At 42.3% G+C, this 19,477-nt stretch overlaps 1 protein-coding gene across 1 annotated transcript in view; it reads right to left on the minus strand.

The window, feature by feature from the left end:
- Window positions 1–224: 224 nt before the first annotated feature.
- The window catches only part of spega (striated muscle enriched protein kinase a), a 79,947-nt gene continuing 60,694 nt past the window's right edge, over window positions 225–19,477 (minus strand). Inside the window, 18 exon segments of the mRNA XM_080423032.1 lie at window positions 225–1,914; window positions 2,975–3,124; window positions 3,423–3,498; window positions 3,934–4,157; window positions 5,483–5,722; window positions 6,203–6,917; window positions 7,158–7,322; window positions 8,597–8,719; window positions 10,968–11,135; window positions 11,311–14,122; window positions 14,386–14,451; window positions 14,635–14,677; window positions 14,844–14,996; window positions 15,467–15,493; window positions 15,641–15,813; window positions 15,945–16,022; window positions 16,139–16,196; window positions 18,089–18,289. Of these exon segments, the coding sequence (XP_080279158.1) occupies window positions 1,677–1,914; window positions 2,975–3,124; window positions 3,423–3,498; window positions 3,934–4,157; window positions 5,483–5,722; window positions 6,203–6,917; window positions 7,158–7,322; window positions 8,597–8,719; window positions 10,968–11,135; window positions 11,311–14,122; window positions 14,386–14,451; window positions 14,635–14,677; window positions 14,844–14,996; window positions 15,467–15,493; window positions 15,641–15,813; window positions 15,945–16,022; window positions 16,139–16,196; window positions 18,089–18,289 (5,710 nt within the window). The 3' untranslated portion in view covers window positions 225–1,676.

The raw sequence follows: 19,477 nt of genomic DNA on the forward strand, positions 1-19,477 counted from the left end.
GTTACATTTGTGTCTTTAAGAGAGAACTAAATGATCAATGTACTGAATTTATCTTATTAATTATTACAGTGCATTATAATTTTCATACAGTACATTAATCATTTAGCTAAATTTTCTCATATGTACACAAACTTTAAGAATATATGAGACAAACGGGTGCCCTTGAACCTGACTTTTGTAAGGGAGGGAGCGTCACTCAAATGTCATAAAAAAGAAACAATGGATTTCCAATTGTATCAAGTTTATTACATTCTATATCATAAAAACGTTTTAAACTTTTTTTCCCCACATATAAACACCGCAAATTGTTACATTTACAAATCTTCAACCGTTCAAATTCATACAAAATTCAACAGAGCAATTCACAAGACATTCTATTCTTACAAGGACTGTGCATGTACTATGTATGCAAGTATGTTAATGTATTAATGCATGTATCTGTATATGTATGTAGTTATGTATTTAAGAATCTATGTCAGTATGATGTCCAAATAGATCAATATAATCAAACCTTTGCTTTATTTAAACCAATAAACAGATCTATTGTGAACTGGTACTGTAGCAGTAATAACACATTTACAAGATGAATCATTGTGGATATTTATCCATTTGAGGCACTGATCGGGTGATCATGCTTGGAGCAACTTGACCAACCAATGGATAATACTGAGAAACCACAGTAACTTAACAGTGTGTATGACTTTTCCTAGTAAACCGCTATCTACATTATTGACGTATGTTTCTCATACAACCCTATTGACAGTTAACTTCAGTTATTAACCACAGAACGATATTTTGAACCACAAACTGTAATTGCTAGGTTACTCTATGAAGTTTCATCTTTATTGTGTGAATCCTATGAACACCGACCACGAACACAGTCCCCATGTTTACCTTGTTCTGATGATAACATATTTGGAAAGTGAATCAAAAATGCTGGCACGCACACTCATGCAAATAAATTAACATGGAAAAAAGTAAACAAGTTTGAAAAACAGAATATTTTTGTTTTGTTTTGGTGGTTTTAAAATGTGTAATTAAATGCAAAATAAATTAGCAGCTTAAATCATGGTACCTTCACAAGAGTAGTTTAATACCAAATTTGGTGATATGAACAAGACTGTGCGCAAAAAAAAAGTATTGATATACATGTTTTCAGGCTGTTCGTGCAAAGTGGAGAGCAATGTTCATTTAAACCAAATATCAATATGCAATTTCAGAATTCACATTGCGACAGAATTCTGTGAATCAAAAGACACAAAGAAATCGTGCAGCCAATCAAAGAAAGACAAAATCCATAATCCTGGTGACATTCTCGCTTTCATACCCACTTCAAATGAGAGTCTACTTTGTTCCCCTCTGGGTATGTTTTTCATTTAACCGTGGAATCCTACTAGAGCTGAAATGATCCTGCCACAATCTCCTACATGAGAGGGTCCTGTAGGTAATGAATCCATAGGGCTATACTGTTTATAACTCTATGACTGAACCACATGCCCATCTGCAGTGCCATTTCCTCTAGGAGATTCGTAGACATTTTTGCTATGCAGCAGTGGGACTTCAGAACAGTTTCTGGACAGGAGATGCAAGAAGATGTCACTTGGTTTCGCTGTGGGCACATCTGCATTCGCCGCAATGGTTCTGCCTGCTACGTAGTTCTAACTGACACCAACACTTCATTTAGGGTCAGGGCAGCGCGGCGAGGTGTCAGAGGTCTGGGTTTGGGGCGAGCTCTGGTAGGTCCGCAGCAGGACCTTGTGTTTGGTGGCACCGTCGGTGCGACGGCTGTGCTGTTCCACCAGGAACTCTTTGAGGCGGCTGGTGGTGAAGGTAAGAGTCTGCCTTCTCAGCTTCATCAGGTAGGAGTCCTGGAGCCAAGCGTGGGTGAAGCAGTCCTTCGTGGTCGGACGAGCCCTGGACACACAGTAAACACAAGAGTTGACACAAGGCAGACTGAGCAATGACAACAACATTGCCTTGTTTATGTAACATTCAGCCGAACAAAACACATTTACTATTATTATTATTATTATTATTATTATTATTATTATTATTATTATTATTATTATTATTATTCATAAAAATCAACCCAACTGATATCCAAGCTTGGGTTTTGTGGGGGCATAGATTTCAACTAATACAAATGTAGCGTCAGAAAAGATGGATGTATTGAAGATGGTTGCTTGACTGAAACAATTTCTCACTATTTTGCACCTGAAATAAAACAGACATATTGTAATCTGTCAGTAGAATCCTCCCAGCCAATCAAGACAATATACTGCAGTGAGCAGCTCATTCACTGCAAAACACTATGGACAACAGCATCAGCTAAATGCTTTATGTAAACTAATGTAATAATCCACTGTCAAATTTGTGATATTTCTAAATTAAATAGAACAATGTTTCTGTTTTATTCTCAACATGGCACTCTGCTGTCTGATCCTACAATTCCCAGAATTCATGGTGAAGGCTTGGTTCTTGAGAATTTCCCAAGGGCATAGCCCCAGGTGGCCACTAGTGGCTGAGGTTATAATGGATGTAGTTGTACGTATGTCTGCGGGATGTCACTGCATGGGAAATCTGCAGTGCATTTGATTTCCTTGCCTTGGAGATACAGAGAATGAGTTATCACCTTGTGTTGGTCATTACTCCTATCGATAAAGACACAGAGATATGGTAGAATAGCGGTGATGTATTTTTCTTTTTTTGTTCCTATTTTTTTGTTCCAATTTAGTCATTATGGTAATTAATTCCTCCCACAGCTTGCCACTGCTGTTGTACAGTACTGTCTCACCTGCCAGTGAGGCGTCCTCAACACAGCCAATTGTGTTCGTATCGATGCCTGGCAAGCCAGATGCACCATGGTGGATTCAAACTGCTAGACTCCATAGGGGTGGGCAGGTGCTTTACCCAGGCGCCAGTGTGCCACCCAAGAACCCTGAGAGATTATTCCTTAAATGAAATGATCACTTACCAAGGGTAGCTACTCAACATCTTCTTGAGAAAGGCAGAGGCACTTTGGGACACATTCGGGTACAGTTTGGTCGGCTCAAACTTCGCCATATGGATTCTGGCTTCCGTCGTCAGAGGGTCCTTTTCTTGAAAAGGCAGTCTGCCACTAAGCCTAGTCATCAAAAAAAACACAGTAGATCGTAGTTAAACGAGTAAATCTGTCCTTCCAAATAAAATCTGTCTTTTTAAACACACGACGCATTCTCTGATATTTGTAAAGATTGAGCTTTTATTTAAACAGCCAAGACAATTTTGTCAATCTTATCTTGAACCACTTATTTACAAAATAGTAACATTAGAGATCATCTTCTGTGCATTTCTTTTAACGATATCAATTAGATAATACTAATCCTTAGCCTCTTCTTTGAGACAGTGCAAGAGGTATATGGGATGACTTCTACAGTACTCACATAATAAAGGCGACAACTCCCAAGGTCCATACATCTGCAGGGGGTCCCACCAGGTCACCTTTCAGCATCTCAGGAGCTGGATCATATAAGTAGGAGGCAAGATTAATGAAATGCCGCAACCAACAAAGTATGTGTTCTATTCCATTCCATTCCATTCTGTTCCAATCCATTCAGTTCGTTTCCATTGTGTCATAATTCTATTCTCTGCGATCAAACCAGTTGCATAGCGAAATATTCAAGTTTGGCAAATGTGATATTTGTATTGTTATTTTTTTGTGTGAATTGCATTTATTGATTGGTATTTGGTCTATAATAAGAATAACCTCAAGGTTTTTCACGGTTCAAGATTCAACCTAACTAACATTTTCAAGTCCTGTGCCATCATTGGTTGCCTGATCCACTGTAATCAAATCTGAAGCCCCGACCTGGTACATTCTTGACTGACCGTAATACCGGATGCTGTGAGGTCACTGAGGAAAAATGAATCACTTGTGACGTCATTGTTTCTCACCCATATACTCCAGCGTTCCTGATGAGGCCTCGTACTGTTTGAGGCTGAGGGGGTTGAAAGTCTGAGCACTCCCAAAGTCCACTATCTTGATAACGTTGAGGTTGGTCACCATGATGTTGTCCGGTCTGAGGTCCAGATGGAGGACACGTCGATTGTGGAGATACTCCAGGCCCTGGAGGATCTGAACCAGGTAGCCCACCACGTCATCCTCAGAGTAACGGAACCTGACACGGGGAAAATTACAATTTACAAGTAAATAAAGCACGCACGTCCACAGTTTAAAATGCCAGGTGCTGGGCCGAAGCAAATGTCGAAAAGCAATAGAGTCCAGTCTGCACACCGGATCAAGCTCCAAATGTATTATTTGGTGAGGTTTCCATCCTGGCAGCTCTTCCTTTTTGAACCCTAGCATCCCTATTTTGTGGGGGATTTTTGCAGAAAATACATATGTGACACGTTGTGAGCTTGTAAATCAGCTATTTTCGCTGAAGTCATTTAGTGTAGAGGGGGGGAAAAGAGCGGTCAATTAAGTATTAGTTTACAAAGTATAGAGAGTTAAAATAAGTGAAGCTTACACAAAGACCTAATATTTGCTGATAAAGGATATTCTTATTGTCCAGGGGCTGGATTTATAGACTTGGGACCTCAGCCCAAAACTGGCTACCATCCTCATACCATTTCCATTAACCCACATTAAACATTGATGTTGACTAATGAAGATTTGAATGAAGAGTTATGCTGAGTTAAGCTAAGCTGAGCTAAAAAACTGTCCACTTAGTGAATATACAGTCCCCGGCCTGGGAAGTGTTTCTGTGTGTCTCAGTGATTGTGTGTGCGTGTCTGTGTGTATGTGGGTGCGTGTGTGCGTGCATGGAAGAATGAAGATGCTTCATTAAGGATACAGGTTGGCTAGCCAGCAACATCATTAGAATAATGGCACCATATAGGTGGTGAATTTATCATTTCTAGATAGATTTGTCTTAAATATATTCCCATAATTCAGCAGCGATAGGATTTAAAGACAGTAGCTGCTTACTGTGCTATCTGGCTACCATCGCCATACCATCTCCATTAATCCACATTGCAGTGTTAGCTAACTAAGTATTTTGTGTGTGTGTGTGTGTGTGTGTGTGTGTGTGTGTGTGTGTGTGTGTGTGTGTGTGTGTGTGTGTGTGTGTGTGTGTGTGTGTGTGTGTGTGTGTGTGTGTACGTGTGCGCGTGCACGTTAGAGAAAGACATTAGACAAAGACACAAATGAGAGAAAGAGAATGTTTACGCTTCACAGTAAAATCCTCAGTGTTAATTTATCCATTTGCAACTCTGAGTGTGTACAAATGTAACCAAATGGTTCCAAAGGGTCCATTTGGATACATTCATACAATCTCACACTTAGAAAATGTTGCCAATCTTCAACCTAAATCCCATTGATTTGATTTCAGGAGATCAATAATGCACTTTATCATAGAGCTTTATTGATCAGCAATGGGATTTAGGTTGAAAATTGGCAACATTTTCCTTGAAATTAACATTTGACTGAGTTCCATCCTACCTGTCTACGAGGCTGTAGAGGAGTTCTTTGCCTGTGCAGTATTCAGCGACCAGCACCAGGTAGCGAGGCGTGACGTAGGCCTCGTGCAGAGCCATCACCTTGTCGTTGTGAAGACTCTTGAGGATCTCGTACTCCTTCAGTATTGCTGGCTTGCTCTCCTGGTCGTAAGGGACGATCTTCGCCATGTAGACTTTGCCAGTCGCGTTTTCCCGGCAGTCACGGATGACGCCGAACCGTCCCCTGAAGATAGACAATAAAGCTTTGTTAAGCTTCAACTGAATAGATTTTTTGGCCACTGGTAGTGCTTTTCAGCAAAAGTGAGTGTAGTGCACGCCACCAGCACAGAGGTATATGTAATTGATGGAGGTGCCAATAATCAATTTAAGGGGCAGGTGCTTCCTCTCTCCAAAGCTGCTGCACTGAATGTAAATATTATAGCGTTCTAAATATCAAAAAAAGTAAATGTCGTACCATTTTTAAGGTAATAATAACTAGGTAATAACTAGACAACAGTCGTGGGGGTCTGCACGAGTGAAATAATGAATGTAAACATATCCATACATAGAAAACTCCCACAAAGTTAGAAGATTAAATTAAAGATGAAAATGCATCCAGTTGCTAAAACTGTAAAACAAATTGTGCTTAATGTTAAGAATTCCAATAGCAGAGATGAAATTTCCCGTTTGCTCATAGCGAGTTTCCATACTGCAGGCCTCTCACCTCGCTTTCTCATCCAGGAAGGTGTAGGGTTTCTGGGGCACCCCTTGTCGGAGAACATTGGAGGGCGTGGCGCGTCCCGAGGGGGTCCCTCTGGTGGGGGTGTTCATCCCCTCAGCGAGGGGACTGAGGCTGGACATCTGGAGCACATGGGGGGAGAAGGAGGGAGCCGATACTTGGGTGGGAGCCACGCGAGCGGTGGCAGCCGGCGGGGTGTACGAAGGCACCGCGGAGGCCGGGGTGGGTTTGGTGGGCGAGGACGGAGGGGTGATGAGGAGCGGGGGCGGTGACAAAGGCGGGCTCTGGGTCATGGGTGACACCACGTTGATGTTGGGTTTTTGGGGCTTCGGGGGGACCGAGGGTGGAGTCTTGACCCCCGGAGGAGAGGGGAGGCTGGGGTTTGGCCTGCCGGCGTGAACGTCCTGAACGATGCCGGCGGCAGATTGCGCCGGAGAGGATTTCATCGCGGGGATGGAGGACGCTGAGGATGGAGGGGTGGGCGCGGTCGCTGTCTGGGATGAAGGGAGTGTGGTAGTCGGTGGAGGGGAGGGAGCAGGGGGTTGTTTGGGGGAGGCAGAGGACCAGGAGACGACAGTGACGGATTTAGTGGAAGCACGGCTCTGGACTGTTTTGAGGGGAGGAATCGTTATGGAGGTGGTGACCATTGGCGGGGTTGGGACTGTCTGTACAACGGCCACTGGAGGTGAGGCCCCTCCCACTGCAAATAACAAACAAGGTTAGATGACACACACACAGGGAGAAGTTGTGTGTAAAAAAAATGAAAGTCACATTATCAAGTTCAAAATGTGTGATTTTGTGCTAGACAGCTACCTTATTATCATTATTATAGTTTTAATAAAAGGTTGATTATATAGTTTTCACATCACTCTAATAGTACATAATTATGTACTTCACATGTCTATACAGTATGATAACTCTTTGTGGATGTATATGATACCTGATGGGTTTAAGGTGACTTTAGGAGACATGTTGCTGTAAGGTCCCTGTCCAGCTTTGTTGACACAGGCGACTCGGAACCTAAAGGTGCCCCCTTGTGGCAGGTCTGTGACATTGTAGTAGCAGTCCACCACTCCGGTGGCCACGATCAGCCAGGTCACATCTCCTGTAGAGAGGAAACATGGGAGAGACTTTCACTTTTCTTTACTTATCTTATCAATTATCTACAATAATTATACTCCAATAAAACTCAGAAGAAGCACTGAGTTTGCTTTTTACTCCACTACAATTATTTGCAAACTTTAGTAACAAGTTAGATTTAGATTATTGTCCTCTGTTCACATTTAACCAGAATTCACATTAAAGTTTTCACAACACTAAGAAAGGAGAAAAAAAGAAAAGATTTATACAACTAAGTACATTTCCAAATAAATCTATGGGTTTTTCAACATGAATGGCAATTTATTGGCTGCAGTTCTCACACTAAACCCTAGAGAGCAGTGTTGTGAAACAGATGGAACAGAGCTACCAGCTACAACTGGAATGTGGTGAGAGCGGCAATTCGAGAAACAAAATAAAAAAACTAAAACTATCTGCCTGAAAAACATAATAAATATTTAAATTATTTAGTCATTCTGCCTCACCATATTATGAAACTAGAGTTTGAAAATGAGTCATTGTGTATAATAACAAATAGTATTCTGATATTGTTGCACTGAACGGTGAATGGTGAATTTGGATTTGAAAACAATAAGCAGCAAATAAGAACTGAACTAGATGCTGCCCCTCTGAGCTTTCTAGTGTTGCTAGTTTTGATGAGCATACTTTTATTTGAGCAAATAGTATAAGTCTCTATCAGGCAGAAAACTTGCATCTCCATTCATAAATGAATGGCCTATTTTATACTTTGTCGTATGACATTGTTGCACAAAAGAAGCAAAAATAGCTGATCCCACAAGCACCTGGTGACAATTACAAATGTCATGCCCTGCTATACAACTTATCTTCCATGTGTAATTTGATAGATACTGAGTGACAAATCCTCTAATCTATATTGCTCCAAGCTAATCTTCACTACCTCCAATCAGAGATATTGATTTCCAGTTTTCAATAACATTTCAGGGTCAGGTTTATTTTTTTTCATTTTAAAATAGACCACAGAAGCACTCATTCTTTGGATATCACACACTTCTGTGCAGGAAGTTGCTGAATTAATTCTAAATGTTGAAATGTCATAGAACATAATCAAGGTAAACTTCCAAAGTTTAAAAGCATATACACAATTTGATATAATACCTACCACCCGAGTTTTACACCCTACCCCCTTGAGCAATGCAGAGATTAGAGCCCTAACGCTAGGCCGTACCCACTTTATGCTACACGGTAGACACGGTAGTGTATAGTATTATATATATAGTATACTGGTTAATGACAACTCACCCTCTGTCCTCCTCTCGAGGGTGTAGGTGCACGGTGCCTTGGTGTCCGCAGGTTTCCAGAGCACCAGGGCGGTGTTGTTGTATGTCTGGGGAATCTCAGGGGTTCCTGGTCGTTTAGGGACACCTTGGAGAGAGCAATATATGGGAATGGGTGGAAGGAGGGTGGATATGAGGTGGTAAAGAACGTTAAGTATCAATGGTGGAATCAGGTGAAAAGTAGGGAAATAAATTAACCACTTAACACATTCAATGCAGGAACGCATCTGTGTCATTTTTTAGATTTCTTTGTCTATTAAAAATATACAAACTCATAGCGCGGCACTGATCTGCTATTTTTTGAAAAATCGTGAAAATGTGTGAATATACATATTATTTTTTAAAGCAAACATTACTCAAATCTTTTGCTGCTGGGGGTCCCTGGAACAAAATATTTTGAGATGGGGGTCCATGGCCAATTTTTTAACATTTTTGGTGGTCCTTGACATGAAAAAGTTTGAGCACCACTGATATTTAGCAGCATACGTTTTTCAGAAACCTGTTAGGATTTAGAAGACATTTGTTGATGCGTTCCCGGATTGAATGGTTTAAACCCTATATACTTTGTTGACTGGTGTCCGCCTATAATCTATACTAGGCCCCTCCTTTTTCTTCTCTATACCAAAGCTCTACAATCTCTGCAAGCGCACAACTTGTGTGAGCTTGCAGATTGGCTATTTTTGCTGAATATTCACACCATAATAGGGACGCTAGGGTTCATGTGGTTAAAGTCTGGCGGCTAATCACTGTGTTTAAATAATACTGTAACTCCTGCTAGTGATGCATAGATGTCTTTATAAGGTGCAAGGGCCTGCTAAAGGAGGGAGAGTGGCCGCCTCCCCCCCACTGGATTAGTTTCAAAGTGTCCTTGAGCAAGACACTGAACCCCTAACTGCTCCCGATGAGCAGGTTGGTTGGTTTCCTCTGCTGTTGGTGTGTGAATGTTTGGGTGAATGAAATGCACTTCGTAAAGCGCTTTTGATAAAATCCCTATAGAAATGCACCAGTTTACAAGGTAGAATTGAATGTCACTTCAGGGGAAATGTGTTCCATCTAACACAGAAAAACAGGACAAGAGATGATAACAGATGATAATAATATAATCTGATACTCCGGATTCATCCTCAAGCATGATATCACCATCACGCTCATCTGTGCATTCCCTCAGTAATCCTGCACCAGATTCACATCAACTTGATTTCACGCAGGCGGAAAGAACGATTACATACTTCAGACAGTCAAGATTCAAGAGGTCAAATAGCTCTGAGCGAAATGATACATAATTCATCACCCTTAAAAGTCGGTCAATAACAAGATGTTGAATTTCACAGGAGCAACTGCTGATTAATGTGAGAACCAACAAGAAGCCGTAACTGCTAAACATGTAATACATAATTCATCATCACCCAAAAAAATCTGTCAATAATGTTCATTTTAAGAGGGGGCGCATGATACAAAACACAGGCCATAGCGCTGGTTTTGCTGTTACGCCAAATCAAACCTGACACTAACATGATTTTACATGTGCTGAATGAAGGTGGCTTGCTGTGGTTAATAAGTGGGCCAGGCCTTGAGGGGTAATGATCTGCTGGATTTGCTGTCAGACTCAGAATATCAAGCGGCAGCAAACAGCGTCAGTGCTCCAGATTAATAACACCCCATGGCTCGCGTCCCAGGACCGATTCAACCCCAAGTCATGGTAAATAATGGTGAAAAACAACATATTGCACCTGACGTACCAAAGGCGTTGTTTGCCACAGGAGCCTTTCAAATCACCTTGCTCCTATGAACAAGGCTGGTAATAATTTAATGTAGCTTATTTTTGTTGTTGTTTGCACAGAGCAATCCACCACAGATGACTCCAGTCATCAACAACAACATAATTGCAGCAAAGTGCCATTCAATCACATGAATTACGTGATAAATGTGGGAACAGCCATTAGACACAGACATTAATATTCATATCGACGGCATTAATAGTCATATTGTTCACACTCTAATTTAAATTCAATTATGTGAAATCCTCAATGATACATCACATTATGAAGACAAATATAGTATTTGCTCATTTGGTACCGACTAATCTCTCAAGACAGATTTGTACTGACTGGCTCCACGTTCTGTAGACTCATTAATTTAGTATTCATGAAGGAATGAGCTTTGTCTCAATTTAATACAAAGACAGCAGAGACTGTGCCCACTTTGCGAAATGACAGCACAAATTATATTTGAAATGTAAAAAAAAAAGCTTATCATGCTTATCATTCTTTTTTTTAAGCATTAACATGGCATTTAACAATGATAATCTTTGTTACACCCGCTGACAAGCTACTTACAAGCTAGGGACAATGTGCAGGAGCTGTTGATGGTGCCTATTGGGTTGACAGCCACACATTCGTATAGCCCGGCATCCTGTCGAGTTGTTCTCATGATCATAAGAAGCTGCCTGCCGTCTGGATGGGAGATCAGGTTCATTCTGCCATCCACGTCCAGTGGTTTCTTATCTGGAAAACACAAGATCAGGCCACAATAATGTTGAAGCATATTTTAAAATACAAGTATAAAAAGCTTTTAAAATGAGATTTAGTGTATTTGTTTTCCCCCCCGCAGGGGTTCCATTGTATCTGAGCAAAAATAACAGCCAAGCTAGATTTGGGGATGTATATGATCTTATCATACCTTTCTGCCATGAAATTTGTGGATGCGGACTGCCGGCTGGAAGACAGCTGAGGGTGACAGGATCTCCTTCCAATAAGACATGATCTCTCAGCTTGATGTGGAACACCGGAGGGAAATCTGATGCAGAGCGGGTGAACTGTTGACCCTCTGGGGTGTCATCTTCTTTGGGGACAGATGAAGGCAGATCCGTTTGGGAGGGGGTTTTGTCTTTCTTGCTCCTGGTCAAACCCCACCTGTCCCAGCGTGATCGCCTGTCACCCTCTGCAGTGTGGGAGACTTTTTCGGAATGACTGCTTGTAGTGGACTCAATCGACTCCTTTGAGGCACCAGCATCCGTCTGTTTAGCTAGCTGATTCTCAGGAATGCCCATTCCTTTGAGTCCACGTCCCTCTGATTGGGAATGACGATGACGGGTGAACAGAGGAGTTCTTTTCCCCTCCGATTTTGCTTCTGTTTCAGTTCTTCTCTCCTCAGACTGACTCCGGAATTTTGTGGATATTCCTGCCACCTTGTTCTCGAACTTATGCCGCATTGCCAGGACTGGAGAATCGCTCACCTTCTTCTGATCCTTTTGTTCTGGATCTTTCTGAATACCCTCTTCAGCACTCTTCTTAGCCTCCTTCCTATCATCTGACTGGGTCCTTATTTTGGCAGAGATGCCTGCTACTTTTGACTCAAACTTACGCCGCATGGCAAAAACAGACGATTCTTCCATCTTTCGTTGTTCTTTCTCATCCAAGTGCCCCTGTGCCACTGCACTGTCCAGCTCTTTCGTATCCAGGGACTTACTTCGACCAATGGCCCAAGTGACTCTTCGCTTGCCGGGAGAAGCTTCTTTTTCCTTCTGAGCCTTGTCCTCCTTTACCTTCTCTTCTTTTTGTTTCTCCACTTTTTTGTCAACCGAAGACGACCGCTTGGTCCGCAAAGAGAATCGTCCAATTCGCCCCAACCCCGACTCCTTTTCATCTTCCCTCAGATCTTGTACAGATTTGGATTTCTCTTGAAGTCCTCTGGTTACCATCTCAAGAGGTGATCCCAATGGCCCTGGTCTGTAAACCTCCTCACCCTCACCGGCCTTCCGGCCTAGCACGGGTGATTTCTCCTCCGATTTGTTTCCCGTCAGTCTCCGCAAGCCACGGGTCAAAGATGATTCCCGTTTCTTAAACTTGGATTCAAAGACCTCCTCTGAGTCAATGTCTTTGATGTCAGTTCTGAGTACAGGTTGATGGGGGGTGGTAGGACGTTCAGAGGCAGATGATGTGGATGCAGCACTCCCAGGGCGGTCAGTAGATGCCACCTTGGCATAAACAGCAGGGTGTTCAGGTAATGAAGTGGCACTGCCGGATTTGGTTTTCTCAAGTGTGGCTGTAGTGGTAGCAGGAGTTGTTGTGGAGTGGTTTTGGTCAGACTTTACAGGTGGCACCACAATGCTTTGAATAACACTTGCGTATGCAGATGATGGTCTGCTTGGTGAAGGTGCATCTCTGGGAGAATGCTGGTCTTTTTCTACTTCTTGATTAATATTTATTTCCTGCTTTTCCTCTGCTTGTTTTTCATCATCATGTTCCTCTATAACAATTATCGGAGGTTGTGAATACAAAGTAACTGATGGTTTATTTGCCATTTCTAAGCTGTCTTTTGTTGATAATGGCATCTCTTCTGCATCATTATCTTCACTACTTTCAATCTCTTCCAGTTCATTGTCTTTCTGCTTTAACTGTTGGTCCACTGTGCCCGGGGAGGGTAGAATGAAGGAATTGCTGTCTGTTGGCGAGGCAGGCATGGATTCAACCGTGGTTTGCTCTGTTAGCGCTGACATTGAAGTGGCTTCTTTGAGCTTCATTCCTTCCATGCTGCCCTGGCTTGCTGATGGGATCTCCAATGGAGCTCCGAACCGTCTGTGTAGGGGCATGGGCTCCGAATCCCCTTGACTGAAGGAGGCACTTTTTTTGAAAACTTTGGTCTTTGGCGTATCATCTCCAGGAGTTTCAGAAGACGCAGCTCTGGTGAGTGATGGTGGCCCCACTCTGGATCTCCTCAAATTCCGATCGAGGGACCCGGTACTCCTCTCATCGTCCATACCCAGAGTTTCAAACAAGGGGCCTCGCAAACCACTCATCTTCTTGTCGGCACTTCCTCCCCGGAGTAGCCGCTGTCGCATTAGCTCCAGTTTCAGAGCGTAGTCCTCCTGGCTCAACTTGACCCCACCAGGGCTTGGACTGCGATTCGGCAGCTCCATGGAAATTGCCTTTTTCAGGCTGTTTTTGCTTGTCTCCGAATCCTTGTTGGCATCTTCAGCATCTTCAGCATCGACATGTAGAAGCAGGGCCGAATCAGCAGAGCTGCCCCTCCTCATGGTAGCCCTCCTGGCTTTTGTCAGTGAGTCCCCATCCAATTCCACGCTGGATCCTTTTTTAAGGGGAACTCGTTTAGTCTTCACAGCTTTCTCCTCATCATCGACACTCATCTCTTCCTCCATCATCGTCTCATTGGTCCCTCCCCTTCCCCCTGCCTCCTCTCTGTCCCCTTTTTCACTTGTTTCTTCGATGGCCCCATTTGACCACCCAATAACATCTTCATCCCCAGGGATCTCGTTGAGGGACACCCTTGAGCCAGAGAAGACCATGGACAACGGCATGGGAATAAAAGGCAGCTCGTCTACATCTTCATCAGAGTCCGAGGATGAGGAGGGTGGTGGAGAGCCTTCTTTCAGATGCCGCACCACAGCGATGGAGATGTGGTTGGTTGAGTCATTAAGGAGCTCTGGAATGGTCCTCATTACCATCTTGGATTTGTAGCTGATGAGGGAGCGCTGTCATCAGAAAAGACAGGTTAGGACATGGTAAGAGGGAGGTTTGTGTGTAAAAACTGTATGAATGTGCAGTCTGTGTTGCATATTGAGTTTTTTGGGGGCCAATGTTCCTATCACACAAAAAATGTGGCTGCCCCCCTGAAGTAATTCTGAGGGCCGCACTATAGTGTCAGCTGCATTGAGTCTGATTCCTTTCTTTTCATGGCCACATGAATTTGTGACAACATTAATACGGTCTACCTTTTTGATTGAAAATGCCATACCTGCCACCGTCTTCTGGACAGAACTTGCTTCAGCGTTGCCGTGCTGATGCTTTTGTTTGCTGACGACTGCAACATACAAAAGAAGAGGTAAGTTCACAGTACACTAACCCGGGTACTCTGTTTAATAGAGAACTTAAACACTTGAACCATTTTCCAAAAGCAATAAAAATAGGAATTTGCTAAATCCTTGGCCTAAAATCAAAATATATGGAGAGCTTAATAAGATTCATTTCTCAAAATATAACTTACCTTGAACCAAGGATGGCGAAGGCACTCAACTGCACTGGGCCTCCTAGGAGATGGTGAACATAATATTAAGAAGAGCATTTCTGCCTCCATTAGGTACCACTTAGACAGCAGTAACAATAATTGAGATTGATCTTAAATGGCATTCAACTGTTTGTGAAAATGACCCTGTGTGTCAGAGCAGTGAAACTAGACCTCATCAAGTTACTTACAGCCTGTCTACCACCAAGAGCTTGATGATAAATCCCCTGGCCTCTTTGCAGAGGTCAGAGAACATGCTCTCCTCAAACGCTACGTTGGCATTGCGGATGTTTAACACAGTGACTCTGTCATTCTCTCCAGCAAACGGAGATACACCAGTGAGGCTGAAATGAAAAATATCAAGAATCAAACATCCACATAAACTCTTAATTGACTCTTAAACTCCTGTTTTCTATCTACACTAAATATATTTGCTGAAAATATGAAATGTTTGACCCAGAATAGGGACGCTAGGTTTCATGTGGGTATATATGTAGAGAGACAGGAAGACATGCAAGACGAGACAGGGCTAGGATTCGAACCTGAGCTCATGCTCACAAGGACCATATGATGTGTGCACTAACTGGCTGAGCCACCAGGCACTACCATAATTTTTTTAATTCAAACTATTCAAGTTTTAAAAACAAAAACAATGATGCCATTTCATCGGAATGTGTCGATAAAAATGCAAGAAAACACAAAAGTGTAATTTGCGTTTTAAGTCCGGTATGTAACAAATGACCCAAACTACAAATGATGTGTTGTTACGTATTGGGAATGACTCATGCACAGGATGGAATATGAAGCCACTTACCAGAGGTAAGTAATAACACCAACAGGCCTGTTGGAAGACAGCAGTGAATATGATAAATTAATTTGGGTATAGAAGAACAGAGGCCATCAAGGGCCACGGTTTTATTTTGTCACAGACAAAAGGGTGCGGCCAGTCTATTACTGTTCCCTCAAAGGCAGGAAACAGGTGTCTTACCAGATGTCTGTTGCCTTGGAGACAGGGTTCTGGTTAACAATCTCGGGTGCTACATATTCTGGAGTGCCGTATTTGCAGTATTGCTCCTCGGAAGGTTCTAGTTTTGTGGCGTTGCCGAAGTCACAGATGCGGATCTGATCACTGCCAGAGCTTGCCATTAAAATGTTTTCTGGCTAGGAAAGGAGATACGGAGCGATGGCAAAATTACATTTCTTGAGAAAGGAGGACACAGGTTTACCCTTTCATTATCAAATGAATGAAATCTGATATCTGAAATCTGAGGCACGGATTTGATAAGGTGTACCTTTATATCAAGGTGGACAATTTCCTTTTGGTGAAGATAGCTGAGTCCCTCCAAAACCTGCCGAACACCGGACCGGATCTGCAAGGGGAAATCATTCTCTTTTAATCTTTGGGAAATCATCTTTGGAAGTCAACATGCCATATGGCCAAGGCAACTTCACCATGCCATACGGCCAAGGCAGCTGGTAAACAAACCTCTGACTCCATAACTGTTGTTTTCCTAGCCATTCTCTCCAGTAGCTCCTCATGACATCTTGGAAAAACAGTTGAGGAAAGTACAAACAAGAAGGCAAAATGAAAGACATAAGCTTGCAGTGCAAGTACAAAAAAGGTTTAAGGATAGGGATGGTAGGTATGACTTGAGAGGGGAACTAAACTTAAAACAACTAAGTGTTGGTACTACTTTGAAAAATATGTGTATTTCTGTTTGTGGTGTGAAGCTGTGGAATGGCTTGCCTGAGACTATTAAGCAAAGTAGCAAAAAGCAAAAAGCAAAATAAAAGGTTCAAACAGTTTATACTGGACAAATACCGAATGGAATGATTGATGGATGTATTGACCAAATTGTGATCAAATGTAGGATTGATAGACTAGGGATCTACATTATGGATTTATGTTTAGTTTTTAGTTTTGTTAGTTTTTTGTTTGTTAGGTTCTTCACATTCTTCTTTTTTTGTTAAAGACGGGGTGCCGTGATTTTCAGTGATCCCCCCCCCCTGAAACATAATCATCAGGTATTATGGTTATACTAGGAGGAAGATTTTTTTCAAAAAAAGTGTACAGAAAATGTTTAAATTATTTTTTTATGTGGACACGCCTCCAGTTCATTAAGTATACCTGGTTCTCACCTTAGCACCTCCTCCACCACCTTAGCACCACCCACCTGTCCTAGTCCCTCCTCCTCCTCCTCATGCCCACACCTGTTGTGTTATGATAATGAGGGGGAGGGTATGTTTTTACTATGTCACTAAAGCGCTGTTTCTCTATTGGCACGTTTGACCCTCAAGGTTTCAGCCTCCAGGAAGAAACTCCAAATAGTCAGAGAAGACATAAAACACCATAAAACCACCACCGGGGGGCTTAATGAAGTTCTATCAACCTCATACACACATGAAAAACAGAAAAAGTGCAAACACATGGCACCAGCTCTTTAACATGTAACAAAATGTAATAAGGATAGGCATGAATAAGCTAGAAGCTTCTGCCTATAACTTTTTTGATCAGGTTAAAAGAAAAACATATTCTTGTAATGTCTCACTGGGGGAAAAAAAGAAAAAAATTGAAATAAACTAAAACTAAGTGGTCGAAAGTACAAACATCAGTCCCACCCACCGGAACTCCTGCCAATTTCACTGATCCGCGTCATTATGTGACACATCCAGAGATCTGTGATGGCCTGTGACAGAGCCACTGATTTGTCACAATCTGTGACAGATCCAGTGATCTGTCATGGTCTATGACAGATCCACTGATGTGTCAGGGTCTCTGACAGATCCACAGATTCTGTGATGAGTCACAGCTGTCTCTGTATATTCTGGGGGAGGGAGGATGGATTTATTCTATGCATGCTTCTCTCAAACTCAGACATAATGGACAGATTGGAGTGGAGCCGATTGCATTTCCTGTGTCCTTGGGATACAGAAAAGTGATTTGTTTTCATCCTGTACACATTAACATTGTGCAAAAATGAGGAGCTCTAAATATTTTCTTTCCTCCAGGCTTAGTGTTGAGTGTCACACTGTAACGCAAATGCTCCCCGGGTACTGTTAAAAGGTTGCCCTCTGCTCCCAATTGTTAGGGTGGGTATTTGGCAAATACCCCAACAACAACTTGTATAAATTGTGGCCTCTTCTATATCAGTGGTTCTCAACCTTTTCAGGCCGTGACCCCCCCAAAATAATCATATTTGAACTGGGGACCCCCATTTAGTTTGATTTAGATAAATATTGTGAAAATAGCTGATCTACAAGCTCACAAGCTCACAACGCCTCACGTTGCGAAGCGTTGTGAGCTTGTAGATCAGCTATTTTCAAATTTTGGTTGAGAACCACTGTAAAAAAAAAAAGTCCAATAGAAGATAGAAGAGTAAAACAAAAAGAGCAATACAAAGAAACAAAGGAATATCAGGGCAGATCAAAAGGATACAGATCCGTGATGACGACAACCATGTTCTTCTTCTCGAATGCGTCGTGGAAGTAGAGGATCCTCTCGTGGTCCAGCTCAGACAGCACGCTCATCTCTCTCAGAGCCAAGGCCTTCCTCTTTCCCCGGCCCGAGACGAACTTGGCAGCAAACTCCGCCTTGCCCTTCTTCTGGGTCACCCGCTTCACGTACGAGAAAGCCCCCCTGCAATCCATGGTCACACAATGATGACATCATTGTTTGAATCCACATGCCACTACTTTTGTCACTTTTGAGGTATGATGCATGGCGGAAAAGGCTGATCTATAAGTGAACTTGTAGATCGGCTATTTTCGGCACGCGACTCGTACGAATAAGGATAAATTAAGCATAAGGTTATTGACATCATGTTTTGTTGTACTCTGTTTAATTTGATAGTTTTTAAGCTATTATTCATGAACGGCAAAATAAGACATAATAAACAGGTGGAAATACATAAACCTATAACAGTTTAGAAATACTGTACACTAACAGGCACTGTTCACAATGTGATTTCAGAGATGAATTAGATGCTGGGTAAGACATTTATGATGCCGGGGGCATGACATTATATCTCAAAATGTCTGAGTATTTTCTTTGCTCTCTTGTCCATAAATGTGGGAACCAATCTAGCTGATTTATATACACCCAGTGCTTGGGATTCCTCCCAAGTTTGTGTTCAGAAACACCATCGGCATCTCAATAACTATAAATAAAATATACTGCTTTAGAGTGATACCTTGCACAAAGATACTTTCTGGAATCATGACTGAGTTCCAACTCAACACAAATATAATAAATGTTACACTTACAAACACACACCCACACCCACACCCACACACACTCACACAAACACACACACACACACACACACACACACACACACACACACACACACACACACACACACACACACACACACACACACACACACACACACACACACACATTATGTTACTATGCTTGAGAGGACATCAACATTTTAGGACGGCAACTTGGTTTTCTTCTTAAAACATTTTGTCATTTGTAACACTAAACCTAAAGCTGAAAATAGCAGATCTACAAGCTCATAACGTGTCATGCTGCAACGTGTTGTGAGGTTGTAGATCTGCTATTTTCGGTGCACGACACCGGCGTGCAGCTGAATAAACCAGGCGTAACTCTAACCCCCAACCCCTAAACCTAAAATCTAATTGCCAAACCCTAACTTGAATCTTCTGTTAATTAAAAGCCTAACTGCCTGAATCTTTAAACCATAAAACAAACATTTATCTTTTAGGGACATGTGACTCTCACAAATATAGTAATACAAGTACTCTCTCACGCGCACGCGCACACACACACACACACACACGCACACGCACACGACCCTGC

The sequence above is a fragment of the Gymnoscopelus braueri genome (genome assembly GCF_963280865.1).
Source record: "Gymnoscopelus braueri genome assembly, chromosome: 24".
NCBI lineage: Eukaryota > Metazoa > Chordata > Actinopteri > Myctophiformes > Myctophidae > Gymnoscopelus > Gymnoscopelus braueri.